This window comes from Eucyclogobius newberryi, unplaced genomic scaffold (assembly GCF_026437365.1).
Source record: "Eucyclogobius newberryi isolate DKJ021-1_F unplaced genomic scaffold, fEucNew1.0.hap1 SCAF_240, whole genome shotgun sequence".
NCBI lineage: Eukaryota > Metazoa > Chordata > Actinopteri > Gobiiformes > Gobiidae > Eucyclogobius > Eucyclogobius newberryi.
The window spans coordinates 98,437-120,709 of NW_027315880.1; the positions used below are offsets into that span (position 1 = coordinate 98,437).

Here is a 22,273-nt window from a genome sequence, read left to right on the forward strand (position 1 = left end):
AGGAACTGTAGGACCACATTTTGAGAACAACTGAAACTTGTGATGTAAGCCAGGAAGTCCTCAGTCCAGACTGTGGGTGTGTCTAAGTGGTGACCTCCACATTAGGACATAAGGCCCACCCTGATTCCTCCTGTCGGACCTGGAACAACATGAGCACACCTCACTTCCCCCACAGCAGGAAGTGTAGAGGAAACAGACAAGGAGGTGGAGTGCTTTGTTAGAGGTGTGCTTATCGAGAGGGCACATGTAATAGGTCAGTCTATTGTAGAAAGACAATTCTGTAAGCAAAATGTGTCAATGCACTTCAAAAAGCTGAGTACTGGAACTCTGGATAACTGCAGCTTTGTACAATTGGAAGCGATCTCAGCACGTAGACCTTCACCAAATAGAAAGTATGCAGTTCTGTTTATTTTATTTATTATGGGGCAGTGTACATTCCTCATCATGTGTTAGTCCATCATGTAAATGTGCAATAGCAATGCTGGCACATTTTTATCCATATTCCCATTGGCAGATTGATGGCAAGACAGAAAATGGGACATGAAACACAGACACGTTTTTCTAATAATCACTTTTTTTTTGGTCGGCTAGAACTAGTGGCAAATAGTCAAGTAGTAGTAGATTAAAACAACATTAACAAACAGGTTAAATACAGGAAGTACAAACATACAGGAAGAGTTCTATTAAGCAATACCTCTGTAATTAACACAGTAACTATTTACACACAAGGTGCACATTTGACAGTTTAAACCTTCTTCAACAAAACAAAAGAGTTATGTATTTGTATTAGACTATATATATATACATAACTATTATGATATTTAGCTGAGTTGGCCTTGTGTACTCAAATAAGAAGAGCATATTTGAAAATATTTCCAAGAAAGAGTAAACACTTGGCAAAACTACTACTAGCTGTGAGGAGGTAAAATCTGATTTATAATTCGAAGTGAACATAATGTGAAACACTAAAACCTTAAATCTGGTATTTTCAAAGGATAGACACATCCATCTGCATCACAGATTACTCACAGTAGGAAAAGGAATCAAAACTTTTACTTAAGAGAACTGTTATTTCAAACTAAATGTTATTCAAGTAGAAGTAAAAGTAGGCAGTCTGAAAACTACTCAGAAAAGTACACTTCACAAAGTTACTCAAGTAAATGTAACAGACTACCCGCCTCTGCCTTTATGTACTGTATGTCATAACTGCTTCCCACGTTCCATGTTTTATACATTTTGCACCAAAACTCAGGCTTTAATCTGGCTGTTCAAAATCTTATTGTACCTTACCCTGAGGTGCAAGAACCCCAGGACTTTTTTTTATTTACGTACAGCTAGGAACATTTTCTACATGACATGTTCTCATTTAAATTTGGAGTGGTAGTCTATGTGGTAAATAATTATCATAGTTATTCATCCGTTAAGTTGCAGTTTGTGAAGAAAATCAGACAAATAAAAGTTAAAATTACAGGAAGTAGAGCCGAATTCTAAAAACAGAATCCCTCTGTGATGTCATCAAAAAGCGCATTTCCATCAAAAATGCACGCAACTTACACTTTTTTATGACAAACAAAATAAACTTATTCATGTTGTAATTATTTGTCAAATCATAACTATTGTATGATTTAAATCGATTTTCAATCACCTAGCAACCAGATTCAATCAATCTGGTTGCTAGGTAACAGTTGTGAAAAAACTTATGGCCATATTTTCTGGCCATGTCAAACCAGGAAAAACAAAAATTGCCAAATAGCTAAATGTTTGGTAAAATCTTCAGGCTTTTGTTTTACTGAAAGGTGTAGTCTAATGGGTCGTAGGACTTTAAGCTTCTGGAACCTCAGGGGACTGTTGAGCTCCACAGACGGAACAGGAGAGTCTTTGCAAAGAAATGAGTCATAGCCAAGTCAGAAGGGTCAGCTAGGGTCAAAGCACCAGAGTCTGAGGACTACGACAAAGTCTGAGGAATAAAGTCTGGCGGTAATGCAACACTTGGATGCCAACCGCCATAAAACAACAACAACAACAACAACAACAACAACCAGCCCAAACAGGAAGGCCCTCTGACCCACTCTGGGAACTCCACAGAGGAAAACAGCTGCTCCTGCAACACCAACACTGGCAGTTAGCACGTTAGCGCGTTAACTATAAACCCCTTCTCTTCTTCATATTGTGTAACCAAGACCGTGATGCAGGGAAATAACTGTCTGGTGTTTTGTGGAAGTGTTAGAATGCTATTTCTGGTTGTCTAATTTCAACAGGGTAATTGTGTTAGCGGGGGATGCTAGGCTAAAAAAAAAAACACATACTTTTCTCTATAGTGAAGCAGTTTACTGGGTGTTTTTTTCTTCAACATCGACTGAAGTTTGTGATGCGGCGTGAAAACAAGCACTCCACAGTGAGAAGCGCTGACATGTGGGTTTTTGCTGCCAGCTCCACAGCACACAAGAAAAGCAGTGTCTACAATGAGTCTCAGCTGGATTCAGTCAGCTCTCTTTTTATTATTTAGATCCATTATCCCTTTAAAATTCAGGAAAGTCGTACAATAAATATTGAAATACATGATATACTTCTTTAATCTTCAGGTGCACAAAGTTGCTTTACCATTTGGTAGTTAATCAAGTATAAGCAATAATGCAATAATTGTCAACTAACATGAAAATCCATTAATCGTCACATGACAAAATACGCCATTCGTAGCCATATTGTATCTGGTTGCTATGTAGTTCTACAACGCTAAAATGGCTTTTTTGCAGCAAATTATGCAAAAAATGATGGAAGTGAAGTGTACTGCCAGTAGCAAGAATCTAACCATTAACCTTGCGGTCAGTCAATACGTTTACATTCACAAAAGAAGTCGGACTGCGCCTAATAATCAATAAAACCCAAATGATCTTTTTCCCAAAAGTCTTTAGTTTAAATGCAGCTAAAATCTCTGCAAAGTTTTGATGTGACGAGCCTGAACTTCTCCGCCCCTTGTCACACCTATTCAGTTCTGATTGCTAATAAAAACTGAGATCCTACATATAATCACACTTTTGTCAAACATGGCTAGGCAATCTCTCTTATGTGGCGCTGTTGACTTTCAGACATGCTAGGAAGAGTACACGTCTAAACGCATAGCCAATATATCCATGGCTAATTCTTTGCAGTTGAATGTCTCTCCATAGTCTTTATTGGACTGCACTGTTTACATGCATCAGCAGTACAGACTACAAGAGGTCGGGACCATTTGTGCCAATAGTTTTTTGGGAGAACTGATCCACAGCAGCTCAATCGACGTGTCTGGGTTTACAGTACATGCAATTAGGACAAACCATTTGAATTGGACGAGGTAACTTATCCAATTGATCAATACAAGAAGATCCAGTTTTCCATGCAGGCCAGGAAAACCAGACTAGTCTTGTATTGATCAATCACATTTTTCAATTAAACTTTGTTCTGCCCTATATTAAAAACAAATAAAAATGGCTTTCAATATGAATTTGCTAAACATAACATCCTTAACGCAAAAAATGTTTTCGATTTCTTCCACAAAAGTCTAAAATTTGCTCCAAACCAAGTATTGGCAATAGGTCTCCTGATTTAAAAGACCCAAGCTGGTCATTGACGATAACAAATTATTGGAATAATATCTAACCAAACATGGATATGACAGAAACAATGAACACTTCACACACTGCGATGTGACGGTTCTACAGGCCTGTGCGCCGTGAACCCAACCCGCGCCCATGATTCATCGCAACATGAATGAGACTTCATTTACAGCGCACCCAGCTGATAGACACAGACACGCCCCTCCCATCCCAGCATCCCCTGCTCCCAGTCGTCATGGTAACGCAGACTAGAAACGATTCGGCACTTCTGTCAAAAAGGCAAAGACGAAACAGCTTGTAACTGTACTCTTTCCAAGCTTTTATTGGGATTGGCTCGCCGTCCCACCAATGTGTCTACGTTACGCAGGGCTAATTGCTTCTGAGGACTGGAATGGTGGCATTGGCGAGCAAGGCTTCACTTAAAAGAAAATGGGATTTGTTTGAGAGTGGGAATGAAACACCTGAGAGATTGGAGAGGAATGTGTTGGCAAAGATAAAGGCCAGTGTCGTTTAATTAGCCCGAATGACACGCTTTGGCTCAGACACACAACTGAAGCTTTACACAGTCCAGTTTACACAAGAGGGGCAGTCTTACCAATAATACAAACATATTTCTTAATCTGTCAAAGATTAACTAAATGTGCCAGTAAATGTTGTGGTTGGGATTAAAGTATTGCAAAAAAAAAACTAAATTCATTGATGTATGTATTGATGATGAAGTTAAAACCAAAACCATCACAATCATCACTTTGGGGCAATCAAATCAAAATGACTGCAATTTAAGTATCAAACATTTGGAAATGCATGGGAAAGGTGTAAAGACAATATTGATAGTTTGACCCAAAAGCAATGAAAAGAATGGAAATATAAAAATATTAAGGTTGCATTCACAACACAAACTGAAGCAGACTCGGTTTGACCAAAGTTCCAAAGGACCAAAGTTGCAACATTGTCTCCTTCGGAGCTGGTCCGGCTCACGTTCTAAATTCACTTTTAAGATGCCGCTCCCCTATGCCTGCAGAGACCATGTGTACAATAATATCAGCCAGAAGGAAAGACAGGGGAATGTGAGGGAGAGACCTGCTCATCACACAAACAAACTTAGAGCGGGACTAGTAATCATTCTAAGGTTTTTACGGATCTATCCCAGAATCTGCCCCACATGAGTGAGCTGTGGCCGAGGCGTCAGAATACGACATGTGTTTTCACGACAGGAGGAGCTGAGTGACAGGTGAGTACGAGGCAGGCTGCATGCCCTGGACCGCTTGGAATGCCCAGGTTAAAAAGAATGTTTTAACAATCTCAACTGTTTCATTCAACACAAGCTGTACGGGTAAATGTGATGATTTCAGATCTCATGACAGGCTGAATATAGGCCACTATTCCCACGTTAAAGCCAGCTTAAGCGTTATTTGATGTTTGGTTCCATGTAGCTTTAAAACCATCATTTTTGTAGGTATAATCACTGGATATGGTTATATATTTTTGCGTGCTCATCAGTAATTATATTTAAACCAGACTTTGACCTGCTCCGTTCCTTTCACGTCTTCTGATTGTCATTTGTCCCGTTATCGAGCTCACACAGGAGTTTGTTTTGATCCTAAGCCTCACGTGTGTCTCATTGTAACTTAATTGCTAGTTTTCTTCCGCTCCCTGGTTAATTTGCATTCACAATTTGGACAAATCAATTTAATTGGCCCGAGACAGACCTTTCTAACTGGACCAGATTTTTCTTCTTGGTCAGGATCAGAGTTTCATTGCGCGTTGACAATTACCCAAAATAACCATCAAGGGCAAAGGATTCCCGATTCAAATCAAAAGTGTATTGTGAATGTACTCTTAATGTGGGATGCAAAGTTGAAAATATAAAAAGTATGTTCAAAATTTCAGTTGATTTTTTTTTGCTGCTCAGACCAAACTTTCCAGTGTTGATTTTAAATGGGTTGGCAATACAGAAATGTTTAATTATCTTCCAAGTCTCGATTAGAAATCGGCCAATCCAGGTTTTTCATGGCCAATGTCGATACCGATTGTAATGAATCCAGAGAAACAGACGGATGATGAGCTTTGCGGATTACAGGACTTGTAAAAGTGCAGATTTTTGTCATTTACCCTTTATGCTATTTCAACTGACCACAAAATCACCCACAAGGCTGTTATACAACACACATGTGAGAGAACGTAGTCCGATTTTGTGTCAAAATATACCTGTATGCATTGTTCATCAGGCAGAAAGTCGGGGGTGAAAAAAGAAAGAAAAAAAAGCCTGTGCAGTAAAATTAAGTCCATTACTTGAAATTTGAGTTGGTGTGATTATAAAACCAAACGCTGCAATTATTTATTGTTATAATAGAACGTAGAACAAAATACCCTGTGAAAAAACCTGTGGGGCCTGTAGTTTACATTACAGTAGATCTCTACAAAGATGCAACCCTGATCGCAATTGCAAAACTGTTCTCTCCAAAATTGTGCAGCCCTTCCATCTTCTGTAAATGCACTAAACAAACAAGACTCACATTAGACTATAACATGACACCGATCAGAAAAGTCCTGCGGGGCTTGTGCACACTGAGTGCCCTGGTGCGTAATCACTTAGTGGTAACGTCCACACTGAGGCTCAATGACACTCAAGACAATATGATCCCAACTTCAGCTCTCCCACTGACCATATGTCCTCCAGAAATACACACGCTTCAGTGGCCGATGGAGTCAGAGTTGACCACATTTTCAACCACATTCAAGTCGTTTATAAGGATTTATATGCACAACTGCAGCAAGGGAAACCCAGTGAGAGTTGGGAATAGTTTTGGAAGAGACTGGACAGTGTAATCCAGCGTTTTACTTCTTTGTATAGTCATTTTTGTGTGAGATCGTGAACAATTTGAGAGCTTTTTCCAGGGCCATGCCCCCTATAGTCGATTAATAGATGAACGAGATATGTCTTTAGTTGATCAGGAAGTTTAAGGCGTTTCTTGGCCAATTTAATGTATTTTAAGCACAACTAACTTTTTTTCCTTTTAACACAAATTGAAAATTGAGGTAGCTATGGTTAGCATTCTTGGACATTTATACAAATTTGGGCTGTTGGATCACTTTATTCTTCTCCGTGTCTTTGTCTGCATTGGGTAAAATGCAGACACAAAAATAACATGGCAGTTTCGGCCGAGCGCCGCGGCTCTGCAGACACTCCCTTAAAAAAAAAGAGAAAAAAAGAAAAATGACAATAATCTAACTGTACATAGTGTTAAAAAAAATATATGAATTTCACGTGTTTTATGATTCAATAATAACAAAGTGTCTCTTAATTAGCTGAACACGATTCATGTGACGAACCCTATACAGAAAAAGATTTATTAAAAATGAAATGGGAAAAACAACATATTTCATTTTTGATTATGGCACAAATTGACAGATGGCCCATTTGGAAGCTTGTAATCACATAATAGTAGGCCGTCCCAAAAGAGCATTATGCCCAGTCAAGCTGTCTGCTGTTTGTATCCAGCCCAGCTCTGCTCCTCAGCGTGTTATTAGGCCCACACCTGCCCACCTAAGCACCTGCCCACCCAAACACCAGGAACACAACCCACAGACTTGGGGTTGGAGCAGTGTAATGTGACTCTCTAAATACACCTGGAGACTAGGGCTGCACTTTGAGAAAAAAGCAACATACAAAGCTATGTTTAGTATTACGATAATGTTGTTTAGATATTCTTTTTACAGGAAAATCCAAGCAAATTAAATTAATAAAAAAGGAAGAAACTTTACAATTCTTAACTGTGCCAAATTAGTTGGGTTTAAATACTGTGTGTTGCAGCTGAAAGATCATCACCTCTGCAGCAGTTATCCAGTAGGAGGAGAAGACCCATTCGCAAAGCTGAATAAAGTTGGCCACTATTTTTTGCCAGGCAGTGTACACAACCAATATTTTTTCACCATTTAAACATGAGTACCATGCATTGCACCTACAGACTCCTGGCCATATTGTGGAGGCAGCAGCAGCAGCAGCAGCAGCAGCAGCAGCAGCAGCAGCAGCAGCAGAAGCAGCAGCAGCAGAAGCAGCAGCAGCAGAAGCAGCAGCAGCAGCAGAAGCAGCAGCAGCAGAAGCAGCAGCAGCAGAAGCAGCAGCAGCAGCAGCAGCAGCAGCAGCAGCAGCAGCAGCAGCAGCAGCAGCAGCAGCAGCAGCAGCAGCAGCAGCAGCAGCAGCAGCAGCAGAAGCAGCAGCAGCAGAAGCAGCAGCAGCAGCAGCAGCAGCAGAAGCAGCAGCAGCAGCAGCAGCAGCAGCAGCAGCAGAAGCAGCAGCAGCAGAAGCAGCAGCAGCAGCAGCAGCAGCAGCAGAAGCAGCAGCAGCAGCAGCAGCAGAAGCAGCAGCAGCAGAAGCAGCAGCAGCAGAAGCAGCAGCAGCAGAAGCAGCAGCAGCAGCAGCAGCAGAAGCAGCAGCAGCAGCAGCAGCAGCAGCAGCAGCTGCAGCTGCAGCAGCTGCAGCTGTTTCAGCTGTTTCAGTTGGTGCTCAGAATGCAAAGACTTCCTGAAAAAGGCTGACTGACTGATGACAAGAACCCAGAGAGGAAGATTTCCCTGGACAAAGTCAAAGACCACTCCTAGATGAACAGATCAATTATTCTGTCCAGCTCTTCTGTCTTTTCCTGTATAGCAACTTCTCCAACCTCGGATAAACAGCATCTAAGGGCATATCAGTGTTTTCCCCAACCATTGTATTTATATTGTTTGCATCAAAATGATTCTTTTCTAAATCCGTTCCGCTAATTAGAAAATGCTATATTTATAAAAATCCTCCTCTAGTAAACACAACGCTTACAGAATGTTTTTTCTCAAGAGTCAGACTCCTGAGCGTTTGTGTGGATACAGCAGTCTTCTCGAAAGTGTAGTTATATTAAAGTCTGTTTGACTAGTGTCTGTTATGCAAAGGTGAAGGTTTGTCCTGCGTTGTTCTTGGCCTACACCACGTTTGTCCGTTTTGGTGGAGGAGAAGTCAATAACTAACTCTGGTGGTGCATTTGGTGATTTGCAACGTTAAAAGGTTGCCTAACAATGGTTAGACTAAAGTTTGTAGACAGTAATAACGTTCATATTAATGCTTACTTGCAAACTGGCACTATACTTTGGTTAAAGCAAAGTAGCTAAATGGAAAGGTTGCTAGAAATATTCTTCAAGAGTCTACTGGATTACTGTGGAAGCCAATGGTGTGCAGGGTGTGTGCAATAAAACACAGGCAACTCATTGAAGACTTTCAAAATTAACTGTGTGACATGTCTGATTAGAGTAAATTGAATTTATTAGAGACACAGAGTAACCCAACCAATCCCTTCTTGGCAACAGTGGAAAGGAAAAACTGCCTTGAACAGTCTGAAATGGCAGAAACCTCTGACAGAGCCAAGCTCATGGAGGGTGGCTGTCTGACTGGGCCAGTTGGGCTGGAGGGACAGGACGACAGACAATAGCAGCGTCTATGGGATGTATGCTAGCACACAATTAGAGTAGCGGAATGTTTCCATTTTCCTACTTTGATTTATCCGAAGTGTAGTGTCGGTTACATGGTTCATCAACATATTGAAGATGCTAACCTAAAGCCAAGCTATAGACATCCTGCTGATGTGCTGCTCTGGATTTAAGTGACTATACATGGAGCGGTAAACCATGCAGCTAATCCTCCAGCAGCTGAAGCTCTGACACCATGTCAAAAAATGGCTTTGCAAATATATGGATATACGGGTGAGAATGCTATAGAGAAGACATTTTATGCTAAGTCGGTTGTATATAAGCTTTGAACCCTACATATGTGACCCTGAGTCACATATGTAGAGTTTTCTGAATAATCGCAAGTGCAAAGAAGTGAGCAGATGCACACGGCAGCTGTGTGGAGTTAGCATGTTCTTTCCATGTCTGCATAGGGTTCTTCTGGGGGCTCCAGTTTCCCCACCACTAAAAACAATGTATATTATGCACCCACCATGTCTCAATAAATAAAACAAACAAATAAGTAGGAGACTTTCTGAGCGAGCCTTGAATGCATGACAATACAGGATTACTCAAACATGCATAAATGAGAAGGCTACTGGTGAGGGCACACTGAGAATCTGAAAGAAATCAGATGGGATTTCCCGTTTTTCTAGTGTATTGTAGATATACATTTTTACTAGATCACTGCCAATTATCTTAGTTGCATGATGTAGTTTAATAGCCTTCACAAGAAGAGCAGACTTAACACTTTCCTAGCGCCAAAATGACAGACCAGCCTGGAGTGACATGAGAGAATCGAACCAACACAGGTCGGACCGAACCACCAGAATCGAACAGTGCCCTTCTCTTATTGAGAGTGATTCATGCATAGTTGAGTAAACCTGGTATCCTGCTCACAGCCCTTTGAAAAGAAAAAGTTAACAGTACATAAAAAACGAAAAATATAAAGATTTAAATGTTTTTTTTATGACAGGTTTTTACAAATTTCAAAGTTTTACTTTAATTGGTGTATTTACACCTGTATATAGTTTTACACCAATAGTGCAGGTATTTGTAGAGAAAACATTGACAAATCTTTAGAAAATGACAGGAAGTGACATCACACTAGGGACACTCATTCCCGTCAAGGTTTATGTATAATTTACACAAAATAAACTACTTTTTTACTCTAAACATTAATTCAACAAAATAAAGCTGCCATGATATATATTTCTTTTTTTATTAAAAAATGTATTAAATTGTGACATTAGACGAGTTTTGGCCCAGTGTTTGCTGGGTAATTTCCTTGTGTGATGTCATTATAAACAGGAAGTGAAATTATAAACCAAAAAAAATTGCTCTTTTGTGACAAAATTTTGTAGCTAAATTCAAACTATATTTATCTTAACTGCATTTTAGTTCAGCACTTTAAGGGATTTAATGTCCTTATTTTGATTCTTCACATCACAACCTCTCATCATCATCATCACTCACTAATGGACACAGGAGGTTGACTTTTCTGTGTGGCACATAGAGTAATAGAAGAGTCCCGCTGGCAGCTGTGCCCATGTGATCTTTTGAGCCCCCCAGACAGCACATCTAATTGGCATCAGTCCTGCTCCCCTTGGGCAGCGTGCGTGGTATGAGGAGATGGAGGCACTAGAGCAAACGGGCACGCTGCATTAGACTGATTGCTGATTAAACCGTTGGAGAGCCCAGAGATGAGTACTCTGCAGCTCCTCGTGATGGCAAGCAGCACCATCTTGGACACAAGTGGAAAGGTTGGCATGGAGAACGAAACATACAAAGTAATTATAAGCTGTGACGAGTTTGCTTTTTTTTTTTTTTTACATTGTTGCAAGTACCAAAGATACTGTACATCTCGAGCGTAAAATGTATGGACGCATCGAACGTGCAAAAACATCACGATTTAACGATTATTCACGATTGAGACTGTGACCAAACAGTAACATCTTTCATTTTCCTTCATTCTCATGGTTCTTACACAGAACTTGGGGTCTCTTGTTGTGTCCCCCCCATCTTGTTGGGTGCCCCCCCCCCCATCTTGTTGGGTGCGCCCCCCCCATCTTGTTGGGTGCCCCCTCCCCCATCTTGTTGGGTGCCCCCTCCCCTCTTCTGTCCCTCCCCTCTTCTGTCCCTCCCCTCTTCTGTCCCTCCCCTCTTCTGTCCCTCCCCTCTTCTGTCCCTCCCCTCTTCTGTCCCCCCTCTCTTCTGTCCCCCCTCTCTTCTGTCCCCCCTCTCTTCTGTCCCCCCTCTATTCTGTCCCTCCTCTATTCTGTCCCTCCTCTAGTCCGTCCCTCCTATCTCGCCACACACGCTTCTGTCCTGGTTCCCTTCGCGCTCGTCTCCCTCCCTGTAAAAGGTTTCGCTTTTATTTTGGTAACGTCCTGTGTGACCAGAAGTAACGGTGAAACGAAACTTGAGAGTCAAAGAAAAGAAGCAAAGTAAAGTAAGCTACGGGTGACTGTGAAAATAGAAAAAACATGGTGAACGTTATAAAAAACCCAAGATCAAGCTACAGTCAACAGGGGAACAAGGTTTGTAATATGAATGTATTGTTTATTTGTGGAAGTGTATGGAAAACAGTTATGCTAATGTAATGAGCTAGTAACAGTGATTATATGGAGAAATGCGAATGATTCTTTATTTGTTCTTGTCTAGCTTTGATGTTGGTTGAATGACACGGAATGGAAACAATGACAACTCATTTAACCATCATTTTTTGCCTTCTCAATTCGACTGGATGCTACGCTCTTCTTGTTTGTGTTTTATGGCGGTTGGTATCCAAGCGTTACATTACCGCCACCTACTGTGGTTGTACATCTTATTCTTTAGACTTTATTCTAGAATAAAGTATTGACTTTATTCTAGAATAAAGTCTAAAGTCTAAAGAATAAAGTCTAATACCGCCACCTACTGTAGTTGTACGTCCTACGAAAAGTCTGAGGAATAAAGTCTGGCGGTAATGCAACAATTGGATGCCAACCGCCATAAAACAACAACAACAACGTCTTATTCTTTAGACTTTAAAGAATAAAGTCCCCCCCAACCCCTAGCCCCAACAACAACAACGACACAGTGGTACGAGTCAGCTCCGCGCAGAAAGCGGTCTGTGTGTGTGACGGTCGTGGTCTCGCAGTGGTTAAAAGTGATCCACAGTGACGAGAAGTAAGGTAAGTGCGTCTTCTCCTTGAAATACTGTATTTAAAGCAGTGAAGCACCAATTTTTGAATCTCCCAAGGGGGACATGCCAGAGGTTTAACACATACTATTCCTCAAGTTTGTGACCAGCTTTACAAAAAATATAACGCTCTGAAAAAAAAAAAAGTAAAGTTAAATACAAAAATAAAAAAGTTCTTAACATTTATGTCTATTTTTGGGCTAAATCTTGAACAAAAAACCCTTGAATTTGATTCTAAAAGTGTCACAATTATTATTTGTTTTGTTCTTACGATTACATTGTGACCTTGACATCCCACTGGTGCTACCAGTGTTTTTTGTTTCTGATACTTGTAACGATTGCAATATGCCTTGTATAAAATGTATTGAAACCCTTCTGCTTTTACCACAGTGCAGAGGGGTTATATCAGTCAGCAAGAGCCGTCCCCGATTGATTAAGTGTAGAACTCGAATCTAGAGTGCTACATATCAATCTGGGCTTAACCAGATTAGGTAAATTGGTCAGCAGCACCTAGCTGTACGTATGGTTATGATTTCTTGGGAAGCCCGAGAATACGCATTTTTACAAAACTTAACAGGATTTCAGATGGGGGCGATTGATCGGCAGAATTACCAATAAGACAAACAGATGGTCCATTTGTGTCAAAACAAACATAGTGACTTACGAATTTTTTAAAAAAAGACATCATGACAGAACTGGAACGATGTCTTAAGATCCAGCTCCATCAGTGCACTGTCAAATACGAGCATGAAACCGTCCTTTCATAAGATTCATCGCACATGCCACATACAGTGTCGAGGCATTTTTCTGCAGCGAGACAGGTCCAACACCACAAATCAGGCCATCAACCCAAAGCTGAGAAGTTGTTCAAATGTTTAAAATAAATCATGCATAGATGTTGCAGAGAAGAGAACCTAATTATTGTAAATGAATTGCTTTAGGTTGATGAGGGGAAACCTAGAAGATTAAGAGTAAGAGTCCAATTCTTTACATAAAAAAGTGGATAATAGATGAATGGGTAAACTATTAGTTGGGAATGTACAGGGTAGGGGACTTCACATTTCACCACAGTAACAATTAGGTCAACTAGTCTGGGACCCTCAGTTGAGATACAGCTTGCTCATCAGTGGCCCATGAATAATCCATGTCCAGATTTAAAGCCACACCCATCAATATGTGTGTGTTCCAAACATAACCTATTTTACACAACTCCATGTATTGTTCATTCCCTTTTTTCCCCCTCTTTTTACATTTGTCCCTGGCTTACCTTCAGTTAAGAAATGGGATTTAAATAGCTTTGGATTGGTTAAAGGACTGGCAGAAAGTGGCCTTGCTTTTTAGAGAGCTTCTTCAACGAGGCTTTATGAACTCAAATGGTCTGAAGGAGAAAGTAAAATGAATGTGATTTTCTTTTAAAAAGGGGAAAAAAGCAATTCACCTTTAGGTTTACTTTTTGACCTATTTAATTGAATTACTTCTTTGTGTTTTTTTAATTCTCACAATAAGGCCATTATACTTCAGTAAAAAAGATATATTGTGACCTGTGGACTCATGATTCATGTTGACATCCCTATGTGTGACAAAAGAATCTATTTTTAAAAATCTGCCGTTTAGTGTCAACAGTACACAGCTGGATGGCCTGTTGGGCAAAGACGAAGGCTGTGAAAAGAATTCTGACAATGCTTTCTTTGTGCAACATTGTGCAGTGTCGTCACTGGCTACAGCAGCTCTTCACACGCTTTAACAGCTCATATTATACCAAACTGACTTTGTTGGGTGTTTTAACCAAGTTCTGATGTTTTAAGGTTCATCAGAAAGTGCTTGTTATTTTGACAGTTTTTCTATCCATGGTTTTATGTTATACACGTCTAAATACCCAAGCTAAGATATCCAGAAGAATGAAGAGTCCTGTTGACATGTATTGAGCAAGCCAACAACTGTGTTCTGGTATATGAGCATTTTTTTCAAACCGATCACAATCAAGAGACTTGACCTCACATACAATAAGCTAAAATGTCAGTATTTTATATCAAATAAACGACACCCCTGGATACGAGTGCTGTTATTTGGAGTGGGGCTTGGACATGTGTGCACTCGTGTGGAGTCAGGCTTGAGAATTGGGTGCAATTCTTTGGGAGTTGGGCTTGGACACGGGTGCAGTTCTTTGGGAGTCGGGCTTGGACACGGGTGCAGTTCTTTGGGAGTCGGGCTTGGACACGGGTGCAGTTCTTTGGGAGGCGGGCTTGGACACGGGTGCAGTTCTTGGGAGTCGGGCTTGGACACGGGTGCAGTTCTTTGGGAGTCGGGCTTGGACACGGGTGCAGTTCTTGGGAGTCGGGCTTGGACACGGGTGCAGTCGTTTAGGGTTGGAGTTGGACAAGAGTGGAATTGTTCTATTAAGAGTGTGTTTTGAAACTGCCTATAATCTGTCCTTTCCTCCTGTTCTACTGCGTTGCAACAACGAAATTTCCCCTTGTGTGGACTTTATAGGATTATCTTATCTTATCTTAATTGCTGGAAGTCAGGCTTGGACATGGGTGCCCTTGTTGAGAGTCGGGCTTGGACATGGGTGCCCTTGTTGAGAGTCGGGCTTGGACATGGGTGCCCTTGTTGGGAGTCGGGCTTGGACATGGGTGCCCTTGTTGGGAGTCGGGCTTGGACATGGGTGCCCTTGTTGGGAGTCGGGCTTGGACATGGGTGCCCTTGTTGGGAGTCGGGCTTGGACATGGGTGCCCTTGTTGGGAGTCGGGCTTGGACATGGGTGCCCTTGTTGGGAGTCGGGCTTGGACATGGGTGCCCTTGTTGGGAGTCGGGCTTGGACATGGGTGCCCTTGTTGGGAGTCGGGCTTGGACATGGGTGCAGTCGTTTAGGGTTGGAGTTGGACAAGAGTGGAATTGTTCTATTAAGAGTGTGTTTTGAAACTGCCTATAATCTGTCCTTTCCTCCTGTTCTACTGCGTTGCAACAACGAAATTGCCCCTTGTGTGGACTTTATAGGATTATCTTATCTTATCTTACTTGCTGGAAGTCAGGCTTGGACATGGGTGCCCTTGTTGAGAGTCGGGCTTGGACATGGGTGCCCTTGTTGAGAGTCGGGCTTGGACATGGGTGCCCTTGTTGAGAGTCGGGCTTGGACATGGGTGCCCTTGTTGGGAGTCGGGCTTGGACATGGGTGCCCTTGTTGGGAGTCGGGCTTGGACATGGGTGCCCTTGTTGGGAGTCGGGCTTGGACATGGGTGCCCTTGTTGGGAGTCGGGCTTGGACATGGGTGCCCTTGTTGGGAGTCGGGCTTGGACATGGGTGCCCTTGTTGGGAGTCGGGCTTGGACATGGGTGCCCTTGTTGGGAGTCGGGCTTGGACATGGGTGCCCTTGTTGGGAGTCGGGCTTGGACATGGGTGCCCTTGTTGGGAGTCGGGCTTGGACATGGGTGCCCTTGTTGGGAGTCGGGCTTGGACATGGGTGCCCTTGTTGGGAGTCGGGCTTGGACATGGGTGCCCTTGTTGGGAGTCGGGCTTGGACATGGGTAGACTTGTTGGGAGTCGGGCTTGGACATGGGTGCCCTTGTTGGGAGTCGGGCTTGGACATGGGTGCCCTTGTTGGGAGTCGGGCTTGGACATGGGTAGACTTGTTGGGAGTCGGGCTTGGACATGGGTGGATTTGTTGGGAGTCCGGCTTGAACATGGGTGGACTTGTTGGCAGTCGGGCTTGAACATGGGTGGACTTGTTGGCAGTCGGGCTTGGACACGGGTGCCCTTGTTGGGAGTCGGGCTTGGACATGGGTGCCCTTGTTGGGAGTCGGGCTTGGACATGGGTAGACTTGTTGGGAGTCGGGCTTGGACATGGGTGGATTTGTTGGGAGTCCGGCTTGAACATGGGTGGACTTGTTGGCAGTCGGGCTTGAACATGGGTGGACTTGTTGGCAGTCGGGCTTGGACACGGGTGCAGTTCTTGGAAGTCAGGCTTGGACACGGGTGCTGTTGTTGGGAGTCGGGCATGGACATGGACATGGGTGCTGTTGTTGGGAAAGACCTGCACTCTGGTCTGGTGCCTGCAGTGGAATGCTTGTTGAGCTGCAGTGACACGGCTGGAGGCCTAAAGCTTAAACAAATATCTAATACAAACACTAAACCCACTGTGACTCAGCTTCTTTATCCTGCATTTCTGAATTGTTTAGTGAGAACTGCCCTTGAGGGAGACCTGCAGTCCAGGCACTTTCAGCAGATTCTAAAAATAGTCAAATGTTTGCAATATATCAAGTTAATAATGGTCATTTGGCTTGATAAGAGAAAGGCACTTTGTCCATTGCCGAGTGTTTGCGGTTAGGAGGGAGTTCGATTGCACTACAGTGAACCTAGACCTATGTTAGCTACTATACATATTTTTATAAATTCTGAAGAATCTTATGAACACATTTTTATTGTTATCTTTTAAAGCAATAGTGTGTAGCCTGCGGGCCAACTCGTCGCAGGGCCAACACAGAGACATAGACATTACAGACAGTTCACTCTCACATTCATTCACTAGGGCCAATTTTAGAGTCACCAATTTTGCCTAACACATGCGCTCTTGCTGGTTCAAAAAGCTACAATCACAACTGAACACTCTTTTTCTGACTAGAGTATTGTCTTGAGAACCAAAGCACCAAAGTAACCAAGAATAAAATCAGCATTACAATTGTTATCAGCATTACAATTGTTATCAGCAAAAGCTACATTTTATTTGAACATGTCTAACTCTTATCTGGGGACGCAGATTGGTCAAGTGTATGAAATTTGAAATCAGAATGCGACATGTGGTTGCATTACATATAACACAATGGCTGAATTCCCTGATGGAATGCCCTGGTCTCTCTTCCTAATCTGAGAGGACAGACTGAACTGACATACTGCAGGATTATGCATTACAGAACCTACATCTACTTATCACATAATATTAATGAGACAATACATTCCAATTCATCATCTACAGTTATTCTCCATTTTTTATATCAATACAAGCACAAAGGATAAAGGGGGGAAAAGACAGAAAACTGAGACACAACTGGTTGTAATAGATAATACTTCCCATGGAGACAGCAAGCATATTAGTAACTTGTTAACAATAACATTTGTGCTGTATAAGGTGGAAAAATAAACTATTTATTAGTTTCATCTCATGTTTTTTAAAGACGGTATACTTTAGGACAATGGTTCACCGATACAGTCTGCATCGGTGAGATTTTTCTGTAGCAATATCCCACTTCAAAATGTGTTATTATGACAGCCCTGTCCATATATACATATACACATGTATACATTTATTTCATATTGCATGATTTTTGAAGTTGACGTTTCTGTTGGCACTAGATCTTATAAGAATTGCAAGTCCACTTTTTTTTTTGCTCGGAACATAAACTTGCAGAACATTATAGCAGAATGCAGCGTGACATGATAACCCACTTTAGGTGACGGGGTAGCACATTGTACAGGCAGGTCACCATGTATCACTTCTCCCATGCAAAATAACACCAGTGCTCGTGTTTGATGATTATAAGCAAACATTTCCTCTGGCTGTCCAATTCATTTCCTCAAAAGCAGGTACCATGCTGTGATATCGCCTTATCATGCTTTTCCTCTTTTTGCGATCACCAAAGCTCATTTTTCAGCCTCATTAAAACCAAATTGCCTTCACACTTTATATCTTTAGTGAAGCGGAAAAAAAAAGAATTAACCGCTGTGAAATCAAAGCACCCAAATTGCACAGTTCTGATGGAGAAATAAGTTATGGTGGAATTTGCCCTAAAAAGTGTAAAAGGAAATGAATGAATGTCCTATTTACAACAATGGGCAGCTATTATCTTAGATCGAAAAGACAATACGTACAATGTATGCATTAAACAACTGATTAAAAAGACATAAAACTACCAGGGCTTTTGGCCCACTGGCCTTTTCAAGCTACTACTGCATTCAAGTTTACAGAAGAGGTTTGGACTATAATTTGCAATAAAATATAGCTTTGGTTTTAATAGGTGCCATAGGAGGAAGGTCCGTGCCAGCATTTCTCTGTGGAGCGTTATTGCTACGTCTGTAATGTTCCACAATATGGTGTCAAACTTATCCATCGCCATGGAGACAAACCAGCAAACTGATGTTGCCCCTGGACCTAATTAGTAGACTCGCCGTTCTATGCTGATGCTGTTGATCACCTAGCGACTTGGCTAGTCCAGAAAGACTTTAGAACTCTGGAGCCAATATTCTATTTCTATGTTTATTATTTATATATATTATATGTATTTTTATTTATACATTTATTATCTATTAACCTGTATTTAACCATCTAAGTGCCAATTGAGATTGAGAATTTTTTTTCAAGGGTGACTCTAGGGTATTATAGCAATTAGCATTGGCCCAAAACAAAAAACACTAATTATGAATAATCAAGAGTTTGGTAGAAACCCATCGACCACATTTATGTCAAAGCCTAGTTAAAAGTATTAATTGAGTCCTGTAAACATTTTGCTGTTTTATTTAAAGGCGTAATGGACGATTTTTCGGCGATTTGAGAACTCGGGTGGAAGTGCGCATGCGCACTCCCGTGTGGACTGATACAACACACACGTGCGTTTGTTTATTAGCGCAACGGATCGCATCGCATCTCTCGTCTCCTGTAGATTTCCGTCTCTTCTGCGTCAGCTCGAAAATTCCTTCAGCGTCTTCATTTTGTCCCGTACACTGAGGGAACTATATTATGATAGATCAATGCGCTTAGACACGCGGAAACGTACTGCTCGTGAGGACGAAACGCACGCGGCTGCAGGTGAGCGGTAGGTGAGTTCTATGATTAAGTGACAGGACTAATTGGCAGTCCACGCCACGAGGAAATAATACACAAATTTGGGTCAAAAAAATCGTCCATTCAACCTTTAAGATAATAAATAGTGTGTAAAGGCTAGCTGACTTTACGTTGAGATTTCTGCTGTGCTTCTGGTAAAACACTAGTGAGACTAAACATCCTCTTTTAAATGTCACTGGTGAAGAGAGCAGATCAATGACATAAATATCATTATTATCACATATACTTCAATATGGGGACTGGATTCAGGCAGAGATCTATGAATATCTATGGCTAGCCCAAGTTACAAGTCAGATCTGTAAGAGGATCTGCTCACAGTAAGAATGCATGCTTTTCCATGGTATTCAAGCAAAAGGGAAAAAAGCTATTACATAAATTCAAGATAAATAAACATACAAGAAAAGCAGTGCAAGGACACAATATGTCAGCATTTGGCTCTGGTGTGAATGTCATGCCGTATACATTACATTATGTGGTTGGTTGGTTGATTTATTGATTGATTCATAATTGAGAAATCTTGTAATTTGCTGCATTTGAGGCAATTTCCGCTTACTACAGGAAGCCTATCACTGCTTCTTTATTTACTTGCAAATATCAGGCTGAGAAATAGATTTTCAAAGTTAGGGGCCCCCAAGCAATTTCAGGGGCCCACAAGCGCGCGCGGCGTCATAAGAACAAGATAAGTGTGTTGTTTTAAACCTGGTTAATAGCATGTAAAACAATTTAAAGTACTTTTATCTGTTATTTGATAAGAAGAGCACAAATACTGAATCATATAAACCAGAGATCATGATCTTTAAAACTGTTTAATTCAATATAATAATATTTCTTAGATACAAAATAAATACTGTTTACAGCATTTGACACAAGGAGATCTTGGGGAATATATGAAATCACGTCCTACAAAATAAACTACTAACATATATACATTGCCCCGAAAATTAGACATGGCATTTCCGAGGACACGTGAACGCAACATGAACGCAGCGGCCAATCAGATGCCCGCTTTCATCGATATTACGTCACGGAGACCGCTCGGCCAATGAGAAGCGTGTCTGTCAAAACGAAACTTAAGCGATGAAAATGCCCCGAATATGGCCAAATTACTAGTTAAATCTTGATTTTTTTCGAAGAGGGGCACGGCGGGCCCCTCCTATTTCAAACCGCAGGACCGCCGGAGATTCAACTGCTTGCGGGCCCCGGGCCCCCGTCTAATTTGCAGCCTGATATATTCAACAATACAACTACATAAATGAAAATCTATTGATTTTTGCAGTGAAATGTTACTATGAAGAGTTGGGGTTCTGCAGTTTGGAAAAGGAAGTCAATGTACCCGTTTCCATTTTAGGCCGTTTTAGCTCAAAATGGTGCTTTACAATCACCAAAATAGAAAATAATCCTCTGCATACACTGTAGTTTTATAATAAATGCCTGAAAAAGAGCATAATATGTCACCTTTAATAATCTGATAACTCCAAAAATCATATCGGCCTGATGATTTATGGTTTGCATGTCGAGCTGGGTGATATGCCAAAACAATTATTTCACGATTTTCTTGGGGCCAGATCACAATTTTGCTATTATCACGATACGCAACAAGTGGGATATATATATCGAAAAAATGTATTATATTTAAATTGTCGGTGTAATCCCTCATTCATCCAGGCGTGTTCCATAGTAGAAAAAGCTTCAGTTGTAGTCATCTGGACTCAGTTAGAAAAATTAGACGTTTTGACTCTCATCCAAGAGTCATTGTCAATAAAAGAATTTAGGTCGAGAACTCCAATAGATATAGATAGATGTATTTAAATTGTTGTATGGGAAACATGCCAAAGCAGAATATATAGTGTATTCCCTATAATTAAAACTGAAGGGTAAGGCAATATTTCTGTACTTTAGGGGTTCATTTTTTGGGGTCCATTTCAGTTTTGCACGACATTTTAACACAAATTTTTGCAAATTTAAACACACATTTTTGCACATTTAAACACACATTTTTGCACATTTAAACACACATTTTTGCACATTTAAAACAAAGTTATTGAATCACGATGTGCCAATTTTACCAAAATGTCAGATTTCGGCAGGAATGAGATCACGATTCACTCTTTATAACCATTATTGCCCAGCCCTGCATGTAAACATACCTCAAGGTTACTTAATGTAACCCAGGTTCTTTGATAAATGGTTAATTAACGACGTTAGGGGGGAAAACCTTCCTGTAGCCTTCCTGTTTACAATAAAAAACACTCTCAGGACTGTCAAAAAGTCCTTCCACGCGGATCCTAAACCCACCCGCCACCCGCTGTCCCCCTGCCCGTCCCCCTGTCCGTTCTTACCGTCCAAGTTCTCCCTGTCACTGATGTGCTGGAGGTTGCAGCCCGTGTCCTCCCGGCTCAGCGCTGCCTCGCCTCCGTGGTGCTCCAGCCGGGAGTGGTTATTGTTGTTCCTCCGGTGGTGCTTGGGGCTCGACGCCACGCAACAGGACGTGCTATTGCCCATGCTGCTGTGCGCGGGTGACAGTCCGAGCACCGCGTCTAATTAGTCTTCTTCTTCTTCGTCTTTTTCTTAATTAATCCACGCACGTCTTGATTAAAAGACGCGAAGGGGAAATGCGAAAACTGGGCGGTAACGTACAAGAATATAACAAAAAAGCTGACGAAATTGTAATTCCAGATGTTTTTTTTAGTTTATGAGCCCTGTATGTATACAAGGGAAGTCATGTGCACTGACAAGAAAAAAAGAGAAATAAATCTTTAAAAAAGTAACGCGTTCCCCAAAAAAGGTATGAACTCACGTCGCTTTTACGCACCGCTCCCCCCGGCGTTAAAATCCACACCAAAGCGTCCGTTTGCGACTCGCTTTGGCGCACTGTGGATTCCAACGATCGAAATGAAAAGAAGACATGTTAAATGCGCGCGTGAGGCGGGATCACGTTCGCTCCGTGCGCTACATGTTTCCCCCCCAAACGCGCTGGAGACCGCAGCTGCTACATCCGCTGCCGCGCCGCCTTCACGCGCGCTACGCCAACTCGGAACTTTCACACAAAAACACAAAACTGTCAATTCAAATGTTGTCGGGTTTTTTGTACATTTTGGTTTTGAAGCGTACTTCAGCTTTTCTGACAAAAAGAGGCTTGTCATGCTTGAAATTACAGCAGCTTTAGTTTTATTACTCAATATATGTATA

The 22,273-nt window shown here is 41.6% G+C and overlaps 1 protein-coding gene across 9 annotated transcripts in view; it reads right to left on the reverse strand.

The window, feature by feature from the left end:
- Positions 1 to 21,731, reverse strand: part of LOC140372514 (cyclin-Y-like) — a 38,280-nt gene extending 16,549 nt beyond the window's left edge. For 7 of the 9 annotated variants that reach the window (XM_072459629.1, XM_072459628.1, XM_072459633.1 and 4 more), the window contains exon 1: positions 21,424 to 21,730. In XM_072459629.1, coding sequence (XP_072315730.1) covers positions 21,424 to 21,586 — 163 coding nt within the window. In that variant the 5' untranslated portion in view covers positions 21,587 to 21,730. Of the gene's footprint in view, positions 1 to 21,423 lie in introns of all 9 variants that reach the window. The other 2 variants (XM_072459630.1, XM_072459636.1) reach the window with 2 other exon arrangements.
- Positions 21,732 to 22,273: the final 542 nt, after the last annotated feature.